Source organism: Scyliorhinus torazame, chromosome 10, assembly GCF_047496885.1.
Source record: "Scyliorhinus torazame isolate Kashiwa2021f chromosome 10, sScyTor2.1, whole genome shotgun sequence".
Lineage (NCBI taxonomy): Eukaryota > Metazoa > Chordata > Chondrichthyes > Carcharhiniformes > Scyliorhinidae > Scyliorhinus > Scyliorhinus torazame.
In genome coordinates, this window is record NC_092716.1 from 233,400,352 (window position 1) to 233,421,686 (window position 21,335).

At 42.2% G+C, this 21,335-nt stretch overlaps 1 protein-coding gene across 5 annotated transcripts in view; it reads left to right on the forward strand.

Moving 5' to 3' along the window:
* caprin1b (cell cycle associated protein 1b) overlaps positions 1-21,335 on the forward strand; it is a 158,883-nt gene that overhangs the window by 108,755 nt on the left and 28,793 nt on the right. For 2 of the 5 annotated variants that reach the window (XM_072466576.1, XM_072466580.1), the window contains exons 12-14: positions 9,221-9,331; positions 10,379-10,528; positions 13,297-13,450. In XM_072466576.1, coding sequence (XP_072322677.1) covers positions 9,221-9,331; positions 10,379-10,528; positions 13,297-13,450 — 415 coding nt within the window. The remainder of the gene's footprint in view (positions 1-9,220; positions 9,332-10,378; positions 10,529-13,296; positions 13,451-21,335) is intronic. The other 3 variants (XM_072466578.1, XM_072466579.1, XM_072466581.1) reach the window with 3 other exon arrangements.

The window sequence follows — 21,335 nt, forward strand, 5'->3', positions numbered from 1 at the left end:
AGGAACCAAATCTGAAGTACCAAACCTAAGGGGTGTGACTGTCACCTGGAACAACGCATCTAGGTACTTTTCTCTCCCCAATGATACACCTGTATCCGAGACTCAGACTCCAACCTACCTGTGGCTCATGTGTTTAAATGGAAAGGGAGAGCAAAATGTATTTAGAGCCAATGTCGTAACTTGAACAATTCACCTGTTTCCTTCTGTCATATTATTAACTGAGAGCAGCTGCTGGATTATTTTCCTTTCTGTAGCCCAGGATGCTGCATTCTACTCATATTCCCTGTACTGTAATCCTAAACAGATCAATTGTGTTTCTTTGTCTCTCTATTCTTCTAGTTTGTACACACTCAATACTATTCTATCCCATCGAAGCCGATGCATTGCTCATCTTCATTCTCCTTATAATTTGCAGTCGCAACATCGTCCATGTGTTAGGCTCTATTGTCACTGATATGAAGCTGGAAATTAATTTGGTTTCTAACACATGGCCCTTTGCATTCTTGGGTCTTCGATTATAAGAAGAAACCAGTTTCTTTGTGTATCCATTGGTGGCCTGGGCGTAGGTGTAGCCCCTTTACATTGGAGCCAGACTCCTGTGTTATGTCGAGTGTCTGCAGGCAATCTGTGGGCTAGCCTGGTGTGGGCACAGTTACAAATTTATGCCTGAAGCCCAGAATGTTAAAAGTAGAGAGCAGGGAGATGATGAAAGAATCAAATTTATGGAAAATTCATTTTCTGATTTTTTTTTTTTTTTTTTAAATCTTTGCAACCATCAAAGCAGCCTGGGTTGTAATAATGGTTGTTCTGCCCAGAATTATTTTAAGTTGAATGCAATTGTGTAATTGGTAGGCCAGTCAGATGAGACTGAGACTTGGATGACTGTAATTACATTTTTTGGTATCTGGTTGAAGGGACGCTAATCTCTTTTATGATATTGCTTGACAGTAATATTGACGTAGATCGTTTGTTATTAATGATGGGGAAAAATGTCAGCATTCACCATCATTACCCCTCTGCAGCTGATAGTGTAAGGATCCTTCCTGTTTATTCCCTTATTTCCCCTTTTATTTTGCCATTATCATCTTGATCCATGATTAGTAGACATGTATCTTTAAGTAAAGCAGCAGAGCGAATGAGGGATTAAGAAGTTACATGAGAGAACACTGCCAGTCTTAATAGGAGCTTCAGACTTTTTGGCACCAGAGATTGAGAGAGTTAAAGGAAGATCTTGTCTCACAAATTTGATCGACTTCTTTGAAGAAGTGACAAGAGGGTTGTTGATGGTAGTGCAGTGGATGTAGTGTACATGGCTTTTACCAAGGCTTTTGACAAAGTCCCACATGACAGATTGGTGAAGAAAGTGAAAGCCCAAGGGGTACAGTATAATATGGCGAACTGGATAAAAAGTTGGTTTAGTAACTGGAAACAAAGGGTAATGGTTGATGGTTGTCTTGCAATTGGACAGTTGTTTTAAAGCAGTGTTCCACAGGGCTCGGTTTTGGGACCCTTCCTGTAATATATTAACGATTTGGACGTGAACGTGGGGCGCATGATTGGGAAATTTGCAGATGAGACAGATTGGCCACGTGGTGGACAATGTAGAGGGTAGTTATAATCAAAACGATATAGATGGGCGATAAAAGTGGTAGATGAAATTTAACACAGAATTGCGAGGTCGTGCATTTAGGGAGGTCAAGCAGTTGTTGGAAGTATGCAATAAATGGTAATATACTAAGAATAGATGAAGTGAGGGATTTTGGCACACAGGCACACAGGTACACGGGTCCCTAAAGGCAGCAGTTCAAGTAGACAAGGGCTAGAAAAGTGTGGCTACGAGGAGAGATTTGATAGATTGGGGATATATTCCTTGGAACAAAGAAGGCTGAGGGGTGACTTAATTGAGGTGTACAAAATTATGGGGAAGAGGCAGGGTGGACAGGATAAAATTGTTTCTCTTGGTGGACAATTCTAGAACCAGGGGGCATAAATTAACGATAAGTGGCAGAAGGTGTAGAGAGACATGAGGAAAAACCTTTTTACGCAGAGGGCAGTGGGTATCTGAAATTTGCTGCCCGAGTTGTTGGAGATCCTAAACTCTTTTAAAAGGACCTGGATCTGCATCTTCAGTGCTCTAAGCTCCAGGGCTATGGACTGGATGCAGGAAGATGGGATCAGAAAGGGCACCTGGGTGTCCTTGTGCTGGCATGGGCAAGATAGGCCGAATGGCCTCCTGTGCCATAACGTTTCTATGATTCTATGGGGTGGGACCTGGTTTGATTGATTGGCTTGGAGCCAATGAATTGTCTGAAAAAGCCGTACTCTGCCCAACAGCAGGGGGTGATTGATCCTGTTCCAGTGGAATGAATTTGAGTCCCATGGCCAGGACCTCTCCAGAAAGGCTGAGAGCGCTGTATTTTTGAAACAGCAGAGACTTGAATGAATCTGCAGCAAAACCTCAAACTGAAAGCAGTTTGAAGAGCAGTAAAGTGCTAAAAACGGCCATTTGAAACAAATACTTTTTTTCCCACCACCCTATCACCTTTAGAAGGTCCATCTCTGACACTTCCCTTCCTTGACATTTCTATTTCAATTTCTGGGAATAGACTGTCCACTAGTATCCACAAACCCACTGACTCCCACAGCTACCTCGGCTATAGTTCTTCACACCCCACATCCTGTAGGGACTCCATCCTATTTTCCCACTTCCTTCGCCTCTGGCACATTAGTTTCAATGATGCCACTTTCCAAAATGGTGCTGTTGACATGCCTTCATTCTTCCTTAATCGCGTGGCTTCCCACCCACTGGTCAACAGGGCTCTCAACTGTGTCCGACCCCATCTCCCGCACCTTTGCTCTCGCCCCCTTCTCCTCCTCCCCGCAACTAGGATAGGGTCCCCATTGTCTTCACTTCACCCCACCAGCCACCGTGTTCAAAGAATCATCCTCCGCCAGTTCTGCGAACTCTAGCATGATATCCCCATCAAGCGCATCTTCCCCTCACTCCCCTATCAACATTTCGCAGAGACCGTTCCCTTTGGGATACCCTCGTCTTCTACTCCATCACCCCAACACCTCGCTCTCCTCTCACGGCGCCGCCTTATGCAATCGCAGAAGGGGTGTAACACCTTTACCTATTCCCTGCAGACCATCCCAGGGCTTAAACACCTTTCAAGTGAGGCAGAGCTTCACGTACACCTCTTTCATTCTGGTCTATTGCATTTGCTGCTCCAAATGTGGTCGTGTGTGTGTTCTGCGTGTGTGTGACTGGTGACTAATTATTGGACAGCCAAGGGCCAAAGACTTGGGTATTGGTTAATTCACTTGTGTTCTGACTTCAGGTCAAGTGGGGCTGGAATTGACCGTGCACCAGCTCAGGGTGTCGTAACGTAGACAATTCTGGGGTTGGCATGTACAGCGAAATGCGGAAATCCTAAATTTGCTGTTGGTGATTTACATTTCTCCAGGAGGTGAACAATTTAGGTCCCCAAGAATGTCATCAGTAAAAATCAGACCTGGATTCATTGAGCTCACTTGACTTTGTCCTTTTTTATGCTCTTAGTCCTGCAGTATTTTTTTCTTTAAAAAAAAAACATACCTTGACAGTTCGTGCTTGACAGTTCGTGCTTGGCTTTTAATGGCATTGGAAATTCGTAATTATGCTGTCTAAACACTCTGGCCTTGAAAACTAATTACATTTATCAAATGCCAAATTTATCCATTGTGATAAATACCTACATTTTACATTTTCTTCAGTTTAATATTTCAGTTTGTATTCTACTTCCACGTTAATGTCTCAATTGTTATTTTTCGCTCAAATATAATTAAAAGTGAAGGAGAATCAGTACATTTTACCTCGTCTCTGAGAATTCTTCGGTGTGATTTATTGCCTGTCTTAATTGATGACACCACTGTTGTTGGATGCTTAAAGATTTCCTTGGCTCGGCAGCAAATTAAAATTAAAATTCATGCCAAAGAAGTTCAGATCTATGGGGACAACTTTCTCTCAGGTCCCCGTGCCTGCCATCACTTTTGCCATTGGCCATATAATCCAGGCTACTGCATTCAGATAAAGTGATCCTTTAATAAAGGTAGAATGGAAAAGACATGGTCAAAACTTGGACGAGCATTAGGGTGCAAAGAGTCTGAATATTTGAAAGTTTGCCCTGTTAAGCTGAATGCTGTTTAGTTAGGGATTGGTGAAATACTTTGTTTCATTCTAGGTTGGATAATAAGCCGCAAATTTGTTGAGGGCTTTGAATTCATTGGCAAGGGCTTGCATTCAATTATACTGCAACAAGTATTAATATTTGTGGTGGCAGTCGAGGATTAAATTTCCACAAAACAAGCTGTAAAGAAATTATTATTTAAGTACTCCCATGCTATAGAATGAAACCGGAGCTACAGATGCATAGTTTGCAACTGTCTTCACGTCCATGTTAATCTGCATTGCATTGTACTTTGTTTCATATCTGTAGCTTCTGGTTCTATGATTGTTAAGAATTAATGATAAATAGTAGAAAACTATTTTGCTAAAGTGAAGAAATGCGTAGCGGGTAGAGCTAAAATATTGGGCCAAGTTTTCTCATTATTTGGCAGTGTTGCAGCAGACGTGTAAATGGGGTGGATGCCGCTGGCCCCAAGAGCGGCTTCCTTACTGTGAACCTCTTCGTGAAAAAGAAACCCTCATTGTGCCCCTCCGGCAGGTTCACCTGTTGTGAGGGCATGCCGATGTGAATGGACGTTTTAAAGTGCTGGGACTATCGGGCATAAAGGCCAGATAATGACATTTAAATGTATTCAAATGGGTTTGCTGGTATTCAACTTTGGTATGTATATTGCATCATTTCAAGGGGCGGTAGACAATAAATTCTTGAATTCCCCCCACCATTCAAACCCAAGACTAGGAATGAGTTTATTTATTTGCGTATATATGGTAAAGGATTTATATGAAATAATTTTGTTATTCCAATTGTGTTCCATTGGTATGAAATCCATAGAAACAGTGCAGAAGGAGGCCATTCGGCCTTTCGAGCCTGCACTGACCCTCTGAAAGAGCACTCTACCAAGGGTCTATCCCCGTTAACCTACCTAACCTGTTTGGACTGTGGGAGGAAACCGAAGCACCCGGAGGAAACCCACACAGGCACAGGGGGAACATGCAAACACCGTAGTCACCCAAGGCCTGGAAAATAATGAAATGAACCCGGGTCCCTGGTGCTGTGAGGCAGCAGTGCTAACCACTGTGCAACTCCACTGGTAAAATGTGATAATCACACTTGCCAGTTATAGAAGTGCCTGGATGCGAATTGGAAATATTGTATTAGTACGGGCCACTGATTAGAGATTTTGGTTGGATAAAACCGAGGTTCCCAAACTCCTTTTGCCAAGTTTGCTTTGAATCCGGCCCCATGTGTTGCTATACCTTAGATAGCCTAGCGAATACAAGTGCCTGTGTCTTTTTACATAATTTATAGCTGGTAACCCAGAATCATAGAATTCCTACAGTGAAGAAGGAGGTCATTCGGCCCATTGATTCTGCACCGACCCTCCAAAAGAGCACCCTACCCAGACCCACTTCTGCGCCCAATTGCCGTAACCCCACCTAATCTTTGGACACCAAGGGGCAACTTAGCATGGCCAATCTACTTAACCTGCAAAATATTTATAATTTCAGTTTTAATTATGTCACCTTTTATTCATTTGCATTTTAACATATTGAATCCTATTTCGATTCACTGAAACAAATGCCTCACATGCTTCAGCTTCACTGGCTTTGTATAGCAATCCTGTTTCAGGCTAGGAAGTGCGAATAAAGCTAAAATTGTGCTGAGGACTGAAACATCCAGGCACAACTTCCTCTTCCTGCCATCTGCCCATCCTCCCTCCACCACTTTGCTTTCCCCAAGATAACATTGCCCTGTACTCCCTAGTTTTGAACCAACATATTATTTTGCATCCTATGTTGCTTGAAACCCTTCATAGGTTTCCGATATCCAATACCTACCCTCCTTGTTTTTAGAAAGGTTCCACCGAACTGTATTTTAAATTTAATTTTGTTTAATTTACACTGCTTTTGTAAAGCGGCCAATCTCCTTGATTGTAACTTGCTATATAATTTACCACATTATATTTTACTGGGCGGGATTTTTCGGTCACTCTCGCCCTGCGACTGGAAATTCCCGCCCGAGGTCAATTGACCGTTACATGGTCCCCGTCCCGTCCGTGGCAATCTTGCGGCGGATGTGGCCGAAAAAATCCATCCCAACATCTTTGACTTTGGTGCTTCTAACCTAAGTATAACATAACCAAAATAATCCAACATGTTACCCCGAATTAATATAACTGGATGGGAAGTTCTCAGAATGGAACGCTGGCTCAAAAGACCATAACTTTTACTTTGTTATATAGAACATGGAGGATCAGTCACAAAACCACTAATTAGTTTTAACAACGAGAAAAAAACATTTATTAAACATGAAAAAGTTGGATTGTAATACAATACTCCATTACTTCCTCCTTTACCATAACAATTACACAGGTTTTAGGATTAACACTGATTGCCAAATAATCTTAAACTACAATTGCCTCATTAGCCCACAAAAGTTCCTTTTAAGCGCACACAATGACTGGTAAGACACATTCTTCTCTGAACCCAAGTGAATGTTTGTGGATTTCTCCTCAAAATCCCCCCTATGATTCTTAAAATGTGAGCCACCTTGTCTCCCTGAACTCCAGCTTCCGCAAAAGTCATACTCCCATTCTCCCAGTTCCTTCGCCTCTGGCGCATTCGTTTCAATGATGCCACTTTCCAAAATGATGCTGCTGACATTGCTTCATTCTTCCTTAATCGCGTGGTCTCCCACCCACTGGTCAACAGGGCTCTCAACTGTGTCCGACTCCATCTCCCGCATTTTTGCTCTCGCCCCCTTCTCCTCCTTCCCGTAACTAGGATAGGGTCCCCCTTGTCTTCACTTCACCCCACCAGCCGCCGCGTTCAAAGAATAATCCCCCGCCAGTTCCGTGAACTCTAGCATGATGTCCCCATCAAGCGCATCTTCCCCTCACTCATCTATTAGCATTTCACAGGGGCCGTTCCCTCTGGGATACCCTGGTCTACTCCTCCATCACCCCAACACCTCGCTCTCCTCTCACGGCACCTTCTTATGCAATCACAAAAGGTGTAACACCTGCCCCTTTACCTATTCCCTGCAGACCATCCCAGGGCTTAAACACCTTTCAAGTGAGGCAGAGCTTCACGTGCACCTCTTTCATTCTGGTCTATTGCATTTGCTGCTCCAAATGTGGTTGTCTGTATGTGTGTTTGTGTGTGTGACTAATTATTGGATAGCCAAGGGCCAAAGACTTGGGTAATTTTTGAAGAATTATTGGTTCATTCACTTGTGTTCTGACTTCAGGTCAAGTGGGGCTGGAATTGACCGTGCACCAACTCGGGGTGTCGTAACGTAGACAATTCTGGGGTTGGCATGTACAGCGAAATGCGGAAACCCTAAATTTGCAGTTGGTGATTTATATTTCTCCACTGGGTGAACAGTTTAGGTCCCCAAGAATGTCATCAGTAAAAAACAGACCTGGAATCATTGAACTCACTTGAATTTGTCCTTTTTTGTGCTCTTAGTCCTGCAGTATTTTTTCTAAAAAAAAAAAAAAAAACATACCTTGACAGTTCGTGCTTGAATGAGGTGTACCTGGGCTTTTAATGGCATTGGAAATTCATAATTATGCTGTCTAAACACTCTGGCCTTGAAAACTAATTCTATTTAAATCTTCTTTTAAATTATTCTTTCCCTTTGCTGTTTCCATCAAGGTTTTGCTTTCAGGTTATACACCTCTCACTTCAGGTTTCCTTTGTCTTAAAGGCTTTAACACAAACTCCAAGGTCCAGCCACCGATTTCCACAGTTATTTCAAATTGTATCTCCAACTGTAATGATTTCACATGACCATCCATTTCTTAGCACGACTGCAGATATCTTTCAGGCTTCTCACGATCCAACTGAACAGTAATCTGTTCTGTCATTATCTCCACCATTTACATTCCTTTGTTTTTTTTGTCCATGACATTACTGTCAGTCCACCTATCGCTGGCCCTCTCTCCAGACCCACTGCTCCACCCACCCCCCACATCAGTATAAATCTGATTATTTCCAGTTCTCTCTAGCCTTGGCAAAGAATTATCCAGACTCCGTGTTAGCTCCCTTCTCTCTCTCCACAGATGCTGTCAGACCTGCTGAGAATGTCCAGTATTTTCTTTTTTTGGTTCAGATTCCAGCACCCTCAGTAATTTGCTTTTATCTATAGTAATCTGTTCTGGTTCCTCTGTTCAGTTAACTCCAGACTTCTTCGAAACTATCTGTACTTTTTCCTTAACCATTGCTGCATAGTATGTCTTTTCTTCTAGCAAGGCTGAGAGAGATGTTCCCTCTTTGCCTTCTAAAACCATCTGCTTCTAGCAGTGCTGTGAGAATTTCTCCCTCACTATCTACCTTCAACTGCAATCAAATTAGCTAAACCAAAACTTAAAGGCTTCTCTATCTTGTGAGCCCCAATTGCTGAGCAACCACTGCTGGTTTATTTATTCTTCACGCCATAACCATGTCCGAAGCACAATAACCCCCACGCATATAAACACCTTTGTTCAGCATGAATCTTAAGTATAGGTTTTACCCTTCCAGACACAGAAACATTAAATTAAACCTACTTAAAACTATACCTTATTTCTAATGTTTACCAATACAGATCCCTTAAAACAACCTTTGTTTTCCTAACAACTATTATGGAGATTGAATCTGGGAATCATATTGTATTAATTCATTACACTTAAAAAATTATTGCATTATTGTACTTCAATGCCTAAATAAGTCAATTTTTATGTGCTGCAATGATAAGTAAGGATACAGCTGCACATTGATGAAAATTTTAGGGGGGAATGGAATTTATTAAATATATTAAACGTGTGCTGACTTTATAGTTTTTCACTCAAGTGAAGTTTTAATGTTTTTAAATGTTAGCGTATTTGTAATTAGGATGCAGAGAATAGATGAAGAGTTTTAGCAGAATAGTTGTGTGTCTCTGTGCAGTGTTGGAAACTCGTATCCACATGTTGTAGCAGAGCCTTTTGTAATTTCCCATTCTTCTTTGTAGTGTAATCCATTGGCACTTATGTTTTCCCCCCTTTTTTATTTCCTTTCATCATTAAGGTACCTTTGGTATCTTCCACAAATGAACCATACACGCCATCTCAGCCTATGTACCAGCCTTCCCATGTGTCAGAACAGCGAACCCAGAAAGAATCTATGGAATCTATTCAGGTAATACATGAGTACAGCAAAATTGAACAAGAAAGCTACATGTCCTTAAAATTTTTTCAGAGATGTCCACTGTTTCAAAGTACACATTTACCAATGTTAGGGACCATCCAACTCCATCTGCTTAACTTGTAGTCAGCATGGTGAAATGTCTGATATTGTTTGTCCCTAAAATTTATTTTGATTGCTACATGCAATCAGTCCCAAGGATTCATCCACTCATCTTGTAATGTGTTGTCTTGCTTCAATCCTGCTTTTCCAAGCATCAGACAGTTTTAACCCAGGCATATTATGTTGGGAATTATTGTCAGTTGGGAAATTAAATTATTTGATATTTTCCTAAACTCCAGATGGTCATCAGAACCAAACGACTAGTTGTGTATATACATAGAATTTACAATTCAGAAGGAGGCCATTCGGCCCATCGGGTCTGCACCGGCGCTTGGAAAGAGCTCCCTACTTAAACCCACACCTCTGCCCCATACCCGTAATCCAGCAACCTCACCCAACCTTTCTGGACACTAAGGGCAATTTAGCATGGCCAATCCACCTAACCTGCACATCTTTGGACTGTGGGAGTAAACCGGAGCACCCAGAGGAAGCCCACGCAGACACTGGGCGAACGTGCAGACTCCATACAGACCGTGACACAAGCCGGGAATCGAACCTGGGACCCTGGAGCTGTGAAGCGACAGTAATAACCAGTGTGCCATCGTGCCGCCTCATCTTTGCATCATGATTTTAAAGATGTAGTTAAAAGAGAACTTGGTAAAATGACCTCTCCTGCATTATCTCAACTCCCAAAAGAAAACCCGCATTTTCTTTAAAATGTGGCTTTGTACATCTATTAGGAATGTCTATTTATAAATGCATCAATTCTGGAATTAACTGCTGGTAGAAATTCTTGTTTGCTATGGCTGCATCTATATGGCACCTATATAAAACTATGCTAGTTGACTATGCTCTTTTGAAGCATTTAATACTTGCATATTAGTAGCAGCTTTACTCATTTTTTTTGCATTTGGTCTTCAAACTTCTGTATATCCATAGACTGCAATGTCGCTGACCTCTGAACAGCCACCAGCATCAACAGCACTCCCTGTTGTTTCCCAGTCACAAGCTTTCAAGGCTCCTCCTAATAAACCGCTCCACAGCAGTGGCATAAATGTGAACGCTGCTCCATTCCAGTCAATGCAGACGGTAAGATGTCTTTTATTTTGACCGCTATTAACCAAATCAAACCTTGATTAGGTTTGATCTAAAATCAAGCATTTAGCATAAGTGTTATAAGATGACATAATTCTGTGCGCCATCTTCATGCATTTTAACTGACTTTATTCTGTAGTTTTTCTTCCTTCTCCTCTTGTATGAGATCATCTTGTCAATGAAACCCATCTCCTGATCTCTTGACTCTATTCCCATTAAACTACCGACTACCCAACTTCCTTTCCTGGTTTCCATGTTATCTGACAATTGTTAACAGCTCTCTCTCCTTGGGTTTGTTCCTGCATTAAATCTGTCGTCATCAACTTCCCCCGCCCCCTCAAAAACAAATTGACCCCATAATCAGTGCAAACTGCCATCCCATCTCCAACATGCCTTTCCTCTCCAGACTTTCAATGTGTTGTGGCCTCCCAAATTTCTACTCGTGTGAATCCCTCTAATCGAGTTTCTGTCCCTGCAAAAGTACCAAAACAACTCGTATCAAAATAAATCCAATTCGATTGTGACAGGCAAACAATCTCTCCTTGTCCTTCTCGACCTGCCAACAATCTTTAACACCGGTGATCACAGCATCTTCCTCCAATGCATCGCCACTGTCATCCAGACGATGGGACTGCACTCGATTTTCTACTTCTGTCCAGCCGTAGCCAGAGAATTGCAATCAGTGCCCTCTTTATTTTTCCATTTCTTTGCAATTACATCTTGTGTCCCTAAGGGTCTGTCCTTCGACCCACCCTATTCCTCATTTGCATACTGTGCCTCGAATATGTCATCTAGCAACACATTGCCAGTTTGCTTATCTATGGAAACACCCAGTTCTACCTCACCACCTCTTTCAATGGCTCTACTGTCTCTGAATTGTCAGGCTGTTTATCCAACATCCTGAATACACTGGACGAGCAGAAATTTCCTCCAATTAAATATTGCAGAGTTTGGTCTTTGCCACAAGCTCTGCTCCCTGGCAACTATCTGTGGCTGAACCAGACTATTTGCAACCCCCCCCCTCCAATATCCCACATCCTGGAATCATGTTTGTGGCTGAAATGTGTTGGTCTGTTCCCCTAATTATTTTAATAATGATCTTTATTATTGTCTTGCATCTCTTGTCATTATTGCTTTCCTGACCTTTCTTTCCCACCCACCCAGTAACCTTTCTTTGTACAGCTGAGACATCCATTGTGCTTGTTGCCTTGTTGATGCTGTATTCCCCAGAGGAATTGTCGTTCTATCGTGTATCCAGAAGGGAGTTATCATAGAATTCATAGAATTTACAGTGCAGAAGGCCATTCGGCCCATCGAGTTCTGGTTGCAGAGCAAGATGCACTCGGATTTTCAAACTGCCTGCCTGATCCTTCTTGAATGTCTGGTGGTCCCCCATTCTGATCTCTGCTTGCACATGCTTAAGCTGCAGAGTGACCAGCTCCATAAATGTACTGCCTTGGCCTTGTGGACACACTGCAGTGTAATTGGCTGTTGTTCAAACCCTGAAACCTGGGGAGAGTGGTTTGGGAGATGGATAATTGGACAACATCTGGAATGGGCCATAGCTGGCGCTCTACTGAGTAAGAATCCAGTAAAAACAGGACAAGCCATGAAATAGTATCCAGCAGAGCTAAGTCTTGGGTATCAGCGACAGGTGAGAGCTGGTTGAGGTACAAATTTAAATTTTGGAAACATTAACATGCCAGAGCAGTTTCATGACAGCTGAGACATAAACTAGCCTGGAAAATCATATTAAACCAAGGTCACAACAGTGAAACAGAAGGAAAAACACAGAATAAATGGGATTGATAGTTATGAAATATGCTCTTTTATTTTTTAGTATGAAACTTGTAGATTGGTCTATAATGTCCCTTTAAAAGCTTACTTTTTAATTATCCAATGTGTTAGTGCATCAAAACATGGTTTCATGAATTGATTGTTGTGACGCCCAACCCAAGCTTCTCTTCGATGAATGTTGGAGGGATTTTGGTTTCAAAAATACAATTTTGCACATTGATTCTTCTCCATCCTTTGTGGATGGGTGATTGGCTTGAAGAAGTTGGCAGGGACCTAAACATAATCTCTGTCACTTGGAAACTTGTATCTTGTAGAGGCTCCTGAATGACTTTCAGGGCTGTGACAACCCTCCCCAGCCACATTTGCTCCACAACAGACACAATGGCTTGTTCTGTAGGGCATTTCTTTCTGATCGGTTAACAGGCTTCTCTTGGATTTGGGTTAGCAATTTGCCAGTTGGATTTTCTTTCCACTCATTCTCTATCTCCCAACTTCCAGGGTAATCTATGCCTCCTCTGGCCAGTGAACCATATATGATGGTTCTTCTCTCCCTCTTCCCCCTCCTCCACCTGTCACCTTTTGATCAGGATGCCTATGCTCCTTTAACCATCTTACTTTGGCTGTCCTTTTTCTGCATGCAATAATTATCTTTGCTAGTTAATTTCCAAATGAATTTGTAGACTACATCAATTTATAGCTGTAAAATATGATTCTAATTTTGAAACGTTTCAGCGGACAGCATTCTTTGGCGTATTTTCATTTATAAATTGATCTCTACAAGTTAACCATTTTTATATTGAACGAATGCATTACTTACATGTTTAAACCTGAGTAACTGTCCTCAGTGGTTTATATGAAGGTACAGTTTTACAGGATCCATTTGAGTTGGTTTGAAAAGTTAATTTTCTGCTCCTTTTATCGCCCCCGTTTTTTTTTTTTATCACCTACAACATTTTTTTAAAAAGGTGTTTAATATGAATGCACCAGTACCTCCTGCCACTGACCCTGACACCCTCAAACAACAGAGTCCTTACCAGCCCAACTATAGCCAAGGTTTCAACAGCCAGCCTCAGCACCAGGTGGAACAGCCTGAATTGCAGCAAGAGACGCTTACAACTGGTAAGAGAACCTCCCAAATAAAGATGGTGTGTATTGTTGCTGATATTTTTTTCTTTTGAATGTCATGAAGTAACTGGTCTATAATTGGATTGATGTTATGTTTTTGAGCATGAATTTTGTTTCAATGTTAATATTTCTGTACTCGAGAATATAGCAATTTCTGCCTATATTGCCACTACATTTGGCAGTTTCTTTTGTACTTCTACTGGCCTTCCACACTATATCGTCTGTGAACTTAGGGTCATCCAAAATTCTGCTGCCCGTGTCTTAACTCGCAGCGAGTCTTGTTTCCCTTTCCCTATCACCCTTGGGCTGGCTGATGTACACTGGCAACTGGCATAGCAACTTCTTGCATTTAAAAATCCTTGCTTTCAAAACTCCTTGTGCCTCGCCTCTTCCTATCTGTAATCTCCCACAACCTTTCGATACATCTGTATCCATCTAATTGTGGCCTTTTGAACATTTTGAATTTTAATTGCTCCACCATTGGTGGCTGTGCCTTCAATTGCACAAGCCCGAAGCTGTGCAATTCCCTCCCCGCCCCTCTCTGCCTCTCTACCTCACTTTCCTCCTTTGATTCTTCTTAACTCTAGTTCTTATGCCAAGATTTTGTCACCTGTCCTAATATTCCTTTGTGGCTTAGTATTGAATTTTGTTTTATGATGCTTCTGTGAAGAACCTTGGGATGTTTTGTTACATTAAAGATGCTATATTACTATATGTTGTGTGCACCTTAGGTCAAATCAAGTACATTTTAATATGGCTAGGTTCATTCACATAGTTTGCCAGTCATGCATTTACAGCAAATTCTGTTTTCGGTCATGTTTTAATCACAATCCTACTTTGCACCTAGGAAAGGTTGTACTGTAGAATCTCTCTATGCCAAATGAAAGCGCCATGATCACAATTTCAACTTTATCGTTTTTGGACACTGCTGCATCGGGGCTTGTAATTTGAAAAGGCTTTATATTGCTTTATGATTGGCACCTATGGAAACTCACTGTCCAAATAATGACGCTCTTGGAAGATGTGGCCATTTGTTTTGTCAGTAAAATTGATGCTGAACAACCTCCTGTCAGAAATATTTTGCAACAAAAACCGAAAATACTGGACAATCTTGGGTCTGACCGCATCTATGCAGAGAGAAGGGAGCTAATGTTTCGAGTCTGGATGACTCTGTCAAAGCTAAAGAACTGGAAATGGGGTCAGATTTATACTGTTGTTGGGGCATGAAGCAGTGGGGCTGGATAGAGGGCCACCAATAGGTGGAGATTGACAAAGATGTGGACTGAAAGACAAAGGAGGTGATTAAGGCTAAGAAGGGTGCTGATAGTGGCACATAACAACAATGGTTAGTAGTATGTCAAAGGGCAACTAGAAACCAGGGACAGGTGGTCCAAGTGGGATGGGGTTGGAGGGGGCGGGGAGACAATGGTGAGGGAAAAACAGATCGATGGAAGATATGTAAATAAATGGATAGAATTAAAAATAGGGTTAAGGTGGGGGAGAGAGTTCACAGTCTGAAGTTGTTGAGCTCAATATTAAGTCCGGAAGCCTGTAACGTGCCTAATCGGAAGATGAGGTGCTGTTTCTCCATTTTGCACTGGGCTTCACTGGAAAATTGAATCAGGCCAAGGACGGACATGTGGCCATGAGAGCAGGACAGTGAGTTGAAATGACAAACGACTGGAAGGTATGGGTCCTGCTTGCGGAGAGACTGAAGGTGTTCTGCAAAGTAGTCCCCAGTTTAGTGTCTCCAAACTTGAGTAGACTGCACTGGGAGCAGGAAATACAATAGACCAGATTGAAGAGGTGCACGTGAAGTGCTACCTCACTTGTAAAGAGTGTTTAGGCCCTTGGTGAGTAGGGAGGAGGTAAAGGAGCAGGTGTTACACCTTCTGCACCTTCTTCCATGGGAAAGTGCCTTTGGCAAGAGAGTGAGGTGTTAGGGCTGATGGAGGAGTGGACTAGGGTATCCTGGAGGGATTGGTCCCTGCAAAATGCTGACAGGAAGAATGAGGGGAAGATGTATTTGGTGGAGGAACTTCATGCTGAAGTTGGTGGAACTGGTGGAGGATGATTCTTTGGATGCGGAGGAATGTGGGGTGAAAAGTGAGAACAATAGGGACCCTATCCTGGTCTGGAAAGGGTTGAAGGGATGAGAACAGAGGTGCGGGAGATGGGTCAGACATGGCTGTGGGCCCTGTCAACCACAGTGGGTGGGGAACCACGAGTGAGGAGGAATGAAGACATCAGCACCGTTTTGGAAAGTGGCATCATCGAACAGATGAGACAGTAGGCGAAGGAACTAGGAGAATGAAATGGAATCCTTACAAGATGTGGGTTTGAAGAGATGTAGTCGAGGTAGCTGTGGGAGTCAGTGGGTTTGTAATGGATACAGTTGATGGTCTATCCCCAGAAATTGAAATAGGAAGGAAAGTGCTGAAGATGGACCATGTGAAGGTGATAGAAAGGTGGAAACCATATCGGAAATGTTTTAACTTGTGAGTTTTGCATGCTCACATGAATACGTTGCTAGCCCACAACTCATCTAGGAGTGTTCATGCGTGGCACATATTGGTGGGTTTATCTAAACTTGCAGAGACAGTTGTGAAGTCTCATTTGTCGATTTGATAAAAGTTACAAATACATTTCACTTTTATAGGAAATTAATGCTCAAATTGCATCTTGAAATTCGGTGCTTTTTCTGTTGCAACAAGGTATCAATAAATGTTTTTGAAATTAGCTTTACAACACACTTGTCATACCTTGGACATTTTGCTTTAGGAACACAAATTAAATAAAACCATTAAAACAGAGTTTAGGAATGTTATTACACAAATCCCCAAGTCAAAACACATCAGGACATATCAAGTAAAATGTAGTTCCTTTTACTTGTGCAGTGTCTGGCGAGTTTATGGGAGGCTCTGAGCCATTTGTAAGGCAGGGTCTCTATTCCGTGTAGAGCAGTAGTAATAACTGACTGCTGAGGGCTAAAACTATTTGGACCACAGCTAGAGTACCATATTATGAGGATATTTTCAGGAACGTAGAATTTTAGCTGAGGATAGATGAGACAGACTGGCATTGTTTTCTTTGGAATGCAGAAGGAGAGATTTTATGGTGATATATAAAATTGAGTCGCCTAGTTAGAGTGGCTGGGTAACAATCGTACCATTAGCAGAAAGGTCAGTAACCGGGCCACAGATTTGGGGCAGAAGGGTCAGTCAGAATGCAGTTGAGAATTTTACTCTTGAGCATTGCAGGTCTCAAGCTCACGTCCTGGAAGGCTATTAGAGACAGAAACTGCCATTGCATTCCAAAGATACTATGGAAATCTCCCCGCTGTCAATCATGCAAAGTCTTCCTTACTGGCATCTTGGGGTTTGTGACAAAATTGGGAGAGCTGCCCTGCAGACCAGTCAAGCAACAGCCTGACATAGTCTCGCACACGGAATCATACCTCGGGTAATGTCCTGAACATCAAATCCCAGTGTAGGTCCTGTACCACCAGCAGTGATATACAGTCAGGAGGAAGTTGCCTGGCAGTCCTGAACATTGAATTGTCACCCCACGGGGTTTCACACCATCAGGTCAAACACTGGCAAGGAATCCTCCATCATGAAGTCAGAAGTAGGGATGATTGCCCAAGTTTAGCTCCTTTCCAACTCCACAGATACTGGAGCAGTCCCTTCCCATATGCAGCAAGACCTGGACTACATTCAGGTTTGGGGTAATAAGTAGCAAGTAACATTTGAGCTACACAATAGCCATCTCCAACAAGGGAGAATATAACCATCACCCCATGACATTCAGTGTCATTATCATTGCGGTATCCCCTATCCTGAACATCTTGGGGGGCTTACCATTGACCAGAAACTGAAGTGGACTAGCCATATAAATACTGGTGAGTTCAAGAGTAGGTCGAAGGCGAGTAATCCTGCAGCAAGGAACTTGCCTCCTGGCTCTCCAGAGCCTGTCCACTATCTGCAAGGAACAAGTCAGGAGTGTCATGAAATACTCTCCACTTTCCTGGATAAATGCAACTTCAAAAACACTCAAGAAGCTTGACATCACCCAGGACAAAGCCTGCTTGATTTCTACCTCTTCCACAAACATTCACTCCCTCCAGCACCTACAAACAGTGACTGTTGTGAGCACCATCTACAAGATGCACTATAGGAACTCACCAAGATACTTGAGACAGCACCTTCCAAACCCATGGCCACTACCATCTAGAAGGACGAGCAGCAGATATCTAGGAATACCACCATCGGGATGTTCCCCTCTAAGCCAGTCACCATCGCGACTTGGAAATATATCACTGTTCCTTCACTTGTCGCTAGGTCAAAATCCTGGAATCTCCTCCCTATCAGCTCTGCATGTGTACCTATACCTCGGACTGCAGCAATTCAAGAAGGCCACTCGCCACCGCCTTCGCAAAGGAAACTAGGGATGGACAGTGAATGCTAGTCTAGGCAATGACGCCCAAATCCCGTTTTTAAGAATAGTGGGCACAGAATTGAGTACAATCCACCTTTGTTCTCATGGCCAGAGAAAGTTTGTCCTAATATTTACTGGGATAGGCTTTTGATTGAAGACCTGCAGGTAAGTTTCCCTGGTGAGCCTTTGGACCCGAGTGGAAATTCCCCATCCCAGGTTCCAGGATGAGGAACAGGTAGGTTTAGTGATGGCAGGGCAAAGAGATGGGACAAGTAGAGGTAAAGCATGGTTGATGGCTGGCCTTTAGGGAGGATGACAGATGGTGCATTGGTGCAGCATGGAGGGCTGTGATTTTTTTTTTTCAACCGAGTTGCTTGTTGGGTCTGAAGGAAAGGCCATAAGACATAGGAGCGGAATTAGGCCACTTGGCCCACCGAGTCTGCTCCACCATTCAATTATGGCTGATATTTTTCTCATCGCAATTCTCTTGCCTTCTACCATAACCCCTGATCTCATTAGAAAGTTGTATTGGTCCTGGTCTACAGGCACTCATTTGGCTTATGGATCTTGGAGTAAAAGAGCTCCTTTGAAGCAGTGACCACAACATGGTAGAATTTAGCATTCAATCTGAGAATGAGAAAGTTGGGTCAGAAACAACTGCTACATTTACGTGTAATTATAAAGGAATGAGGACAGAATTGGCCGCAGTGGACTGGAAAAGGAGTTTAGCAGAAAAGACGATTGATCAGCAATGGCAGACATTTATGAAAATAAATGACTCCCAACAAAGATATATCCCAGTGAGGAACGATTCTAGAGATAAATCAATCATGGTTAATCAAGGAAGTGAAAGATAATATTAAACTGAAAGAAAAACATCATGTGGCAAAGATTAGTAGAAAACTAGAGGATTGTAGAAGTTTTAAAAATCAGCAAAGGATGACCAAAGAAATAGAGGGAGAAGATAAACTGAAGGTAAAGAAGCAAGTAATATAAAAATAAAACAGCAAGAGCTTTAAATATATAAAAAGGAAGAGAGAGGCCAAAGTGAACGTCAGCCCTTTAGAGGATGCGACTGGGGAAATAATAGGGAACCAGGAAATGGCAGAGTTAAATAAATACTCTGCATTGGTCTTCACGGTGGAAGACGCTAATAACATTCCAAAAATGTTAAATAACCAAGGGAAATAAATACAATAAAAAGTACGAGGGAAACTAATGGGGTTAAAGGTTGGTAAGTCCCCTGGACCTGATGGGTTACATCCCAGGATATTAAAGGAAGTAGTTGCAGAGATAGTGGATGTAAATTCTGGAAAAGTATCAGAGGATTGTAAATGTGCCAATGTAATACCTTTATTCAAAACAGGAAGGAGACAAAAAAAGCTATAGACCAGTTAGCTTATCTTTGCCATTGGGGCAATGTTAGATTCCATTATAAAGGATGCAATAGCAGAGCATTTAGAAATACATAATACAATCAAGCAAAGTCAGGTGAAATAATGCCTGGCAAATATTTTTAGAAATCTTTTGGGGTGGTAATGAGCAGTGTAGATGAAGAAGAACCAGTAGATGTAATATATTTGGATTTCCAAAATGGACTGAATACGGTACCACACAAAAGACTACTAAAGATAAGATCCCATAGTGTTGGGAGTAGTATATTAGCATGGATAGAAGATTGGCTAACCGATTGACAATAGAGTTGGGATCCGAGGGAATTTTAAGGATGGCAACCTATAGCTAGTGGTGTGCCACAGGGACCAGTGCTGGGATCACAATTATTTACAATATTTATGACTTGAACGAGCGAAGTGAATGCACTTTGAGGGCGCACATGGTGAGGATGAGACTTTCTACAGGGGGATATTGACAGGTGGGCAAAATGGAATGCAGATGGAATATAATGTAGGAAAATGTGATGTTTTGCACTTTGGTGGGAATAATAAAGGTGCTGAATATTATTTATATGAAGAAAGATTGCAGGAAACTGCAGCACAGAGTAATTTGGAGGTCCTCGTGGATAAATCTCAAAAAACTAACAAGTTCAGGTAATTGGGAGGCAAATGGAATATTGGCCTTGATTTCAAAGGGAATGGAGTATAAAAATAGAGAGGTCCTGATGGAACTATACAAAGCACCAACCAGTTAGACCACACCTGGAATAGTGTAAATCGTTTTGTTCTCCTTATCTAAGGAAAGATATACTGGCATTGGAGGCAGTCCAAAGAAGGTTCACTAGGTTGATCCCGGTGTGGAGGGATTTTCTTATCAGGCGAGGTTAAGTAGGTTGGGCCTGCACTCATTGAAGTTAAGGATGTGATGTTATTGAGAGACAGGATTCTACGGATGCTTGACAGGGTAGATGCTGAAAGGGTGTTTCCTCTTGGGAGAGTCTAGGTCCAGAGGACATAATAAAACAGTAAGGGGTGGCCATTTAAAACCGGGATAAGGATGAATTTCTTCTCTGAGGGTAATGCATCTGTGGAATTCTAAAATTATACCTCCTTTAATTTCAGAAGTTGCCACAACAAAACCTCTTAAATTTTTTAATTATATCTTGTCCAAATAGATAGTCCAACAGATCCTGCAGCTGACAGTTCGATTCTTGAAGACACCGTGGAATTCAAGGAAGTGTGAAAAGTTCAGTTTGGAACACTCCTGGAATCTGGAAAACTTTGCACGCCAAAGGATAAGGCCATAAGATGTAGGAGCAGAAGTAGGCCATTCGGCCCATCGAGTCTGCTCTACCACTCCATGAGATCATGGCTGATCCGATAAAATCCTCAACTCCACTTTCCTGCCATATCCCTTGATTCCCTTACTGATTAAAAGTTTTGTCTATCTCTGCCTTGAACATAGTTAATGACTCGGCCTCTGCAGCTCTTTGCGATTCTCTGCCCTTTGAGAGAAGAAATTCCTCTTAATTTCGGTCTTAAATCGGTGACTCCTTCCTCTGCGATCATGCCCTCTGATCCATGGATGATTATCCATGGTTGCTTTAGCATGAAGGAACCAACCATTTGTGGCTGCCCGTGGTCCAGAATATCGCAATCTTTTGCCATAATGTTTCCTGGGGCCTTCAAAGTACAGTTAGCTCATTCAGGCATCATGTGGTCTCCTGAGCATGGAAAACCCTGACGTTGGTTTATGAAAGGTATGCAAGATCCTGTCTTGCCCAATCCTTGATGTCAGTTTAGGATCTTAATTTTGTTTCCCATGAAGTTGCATTTTTTGTGATCTGTTGACTGTTTTTGTCTCAAACAGTTGTACTGAGTTTCAGTATTTCCAGTTGGTGAGTCTCAAACTGTTTGCTCTAATTTATTTAGTCCTGTTTATCAGTAATCCTTTAAACCTCACATACTTTAGTTGCATTGTTTTTTAAAAATCTGTCCTCCCCAGTGTTTTGCTAGTTTTTCTGCCTGCTCTGGACATTAGATCAATT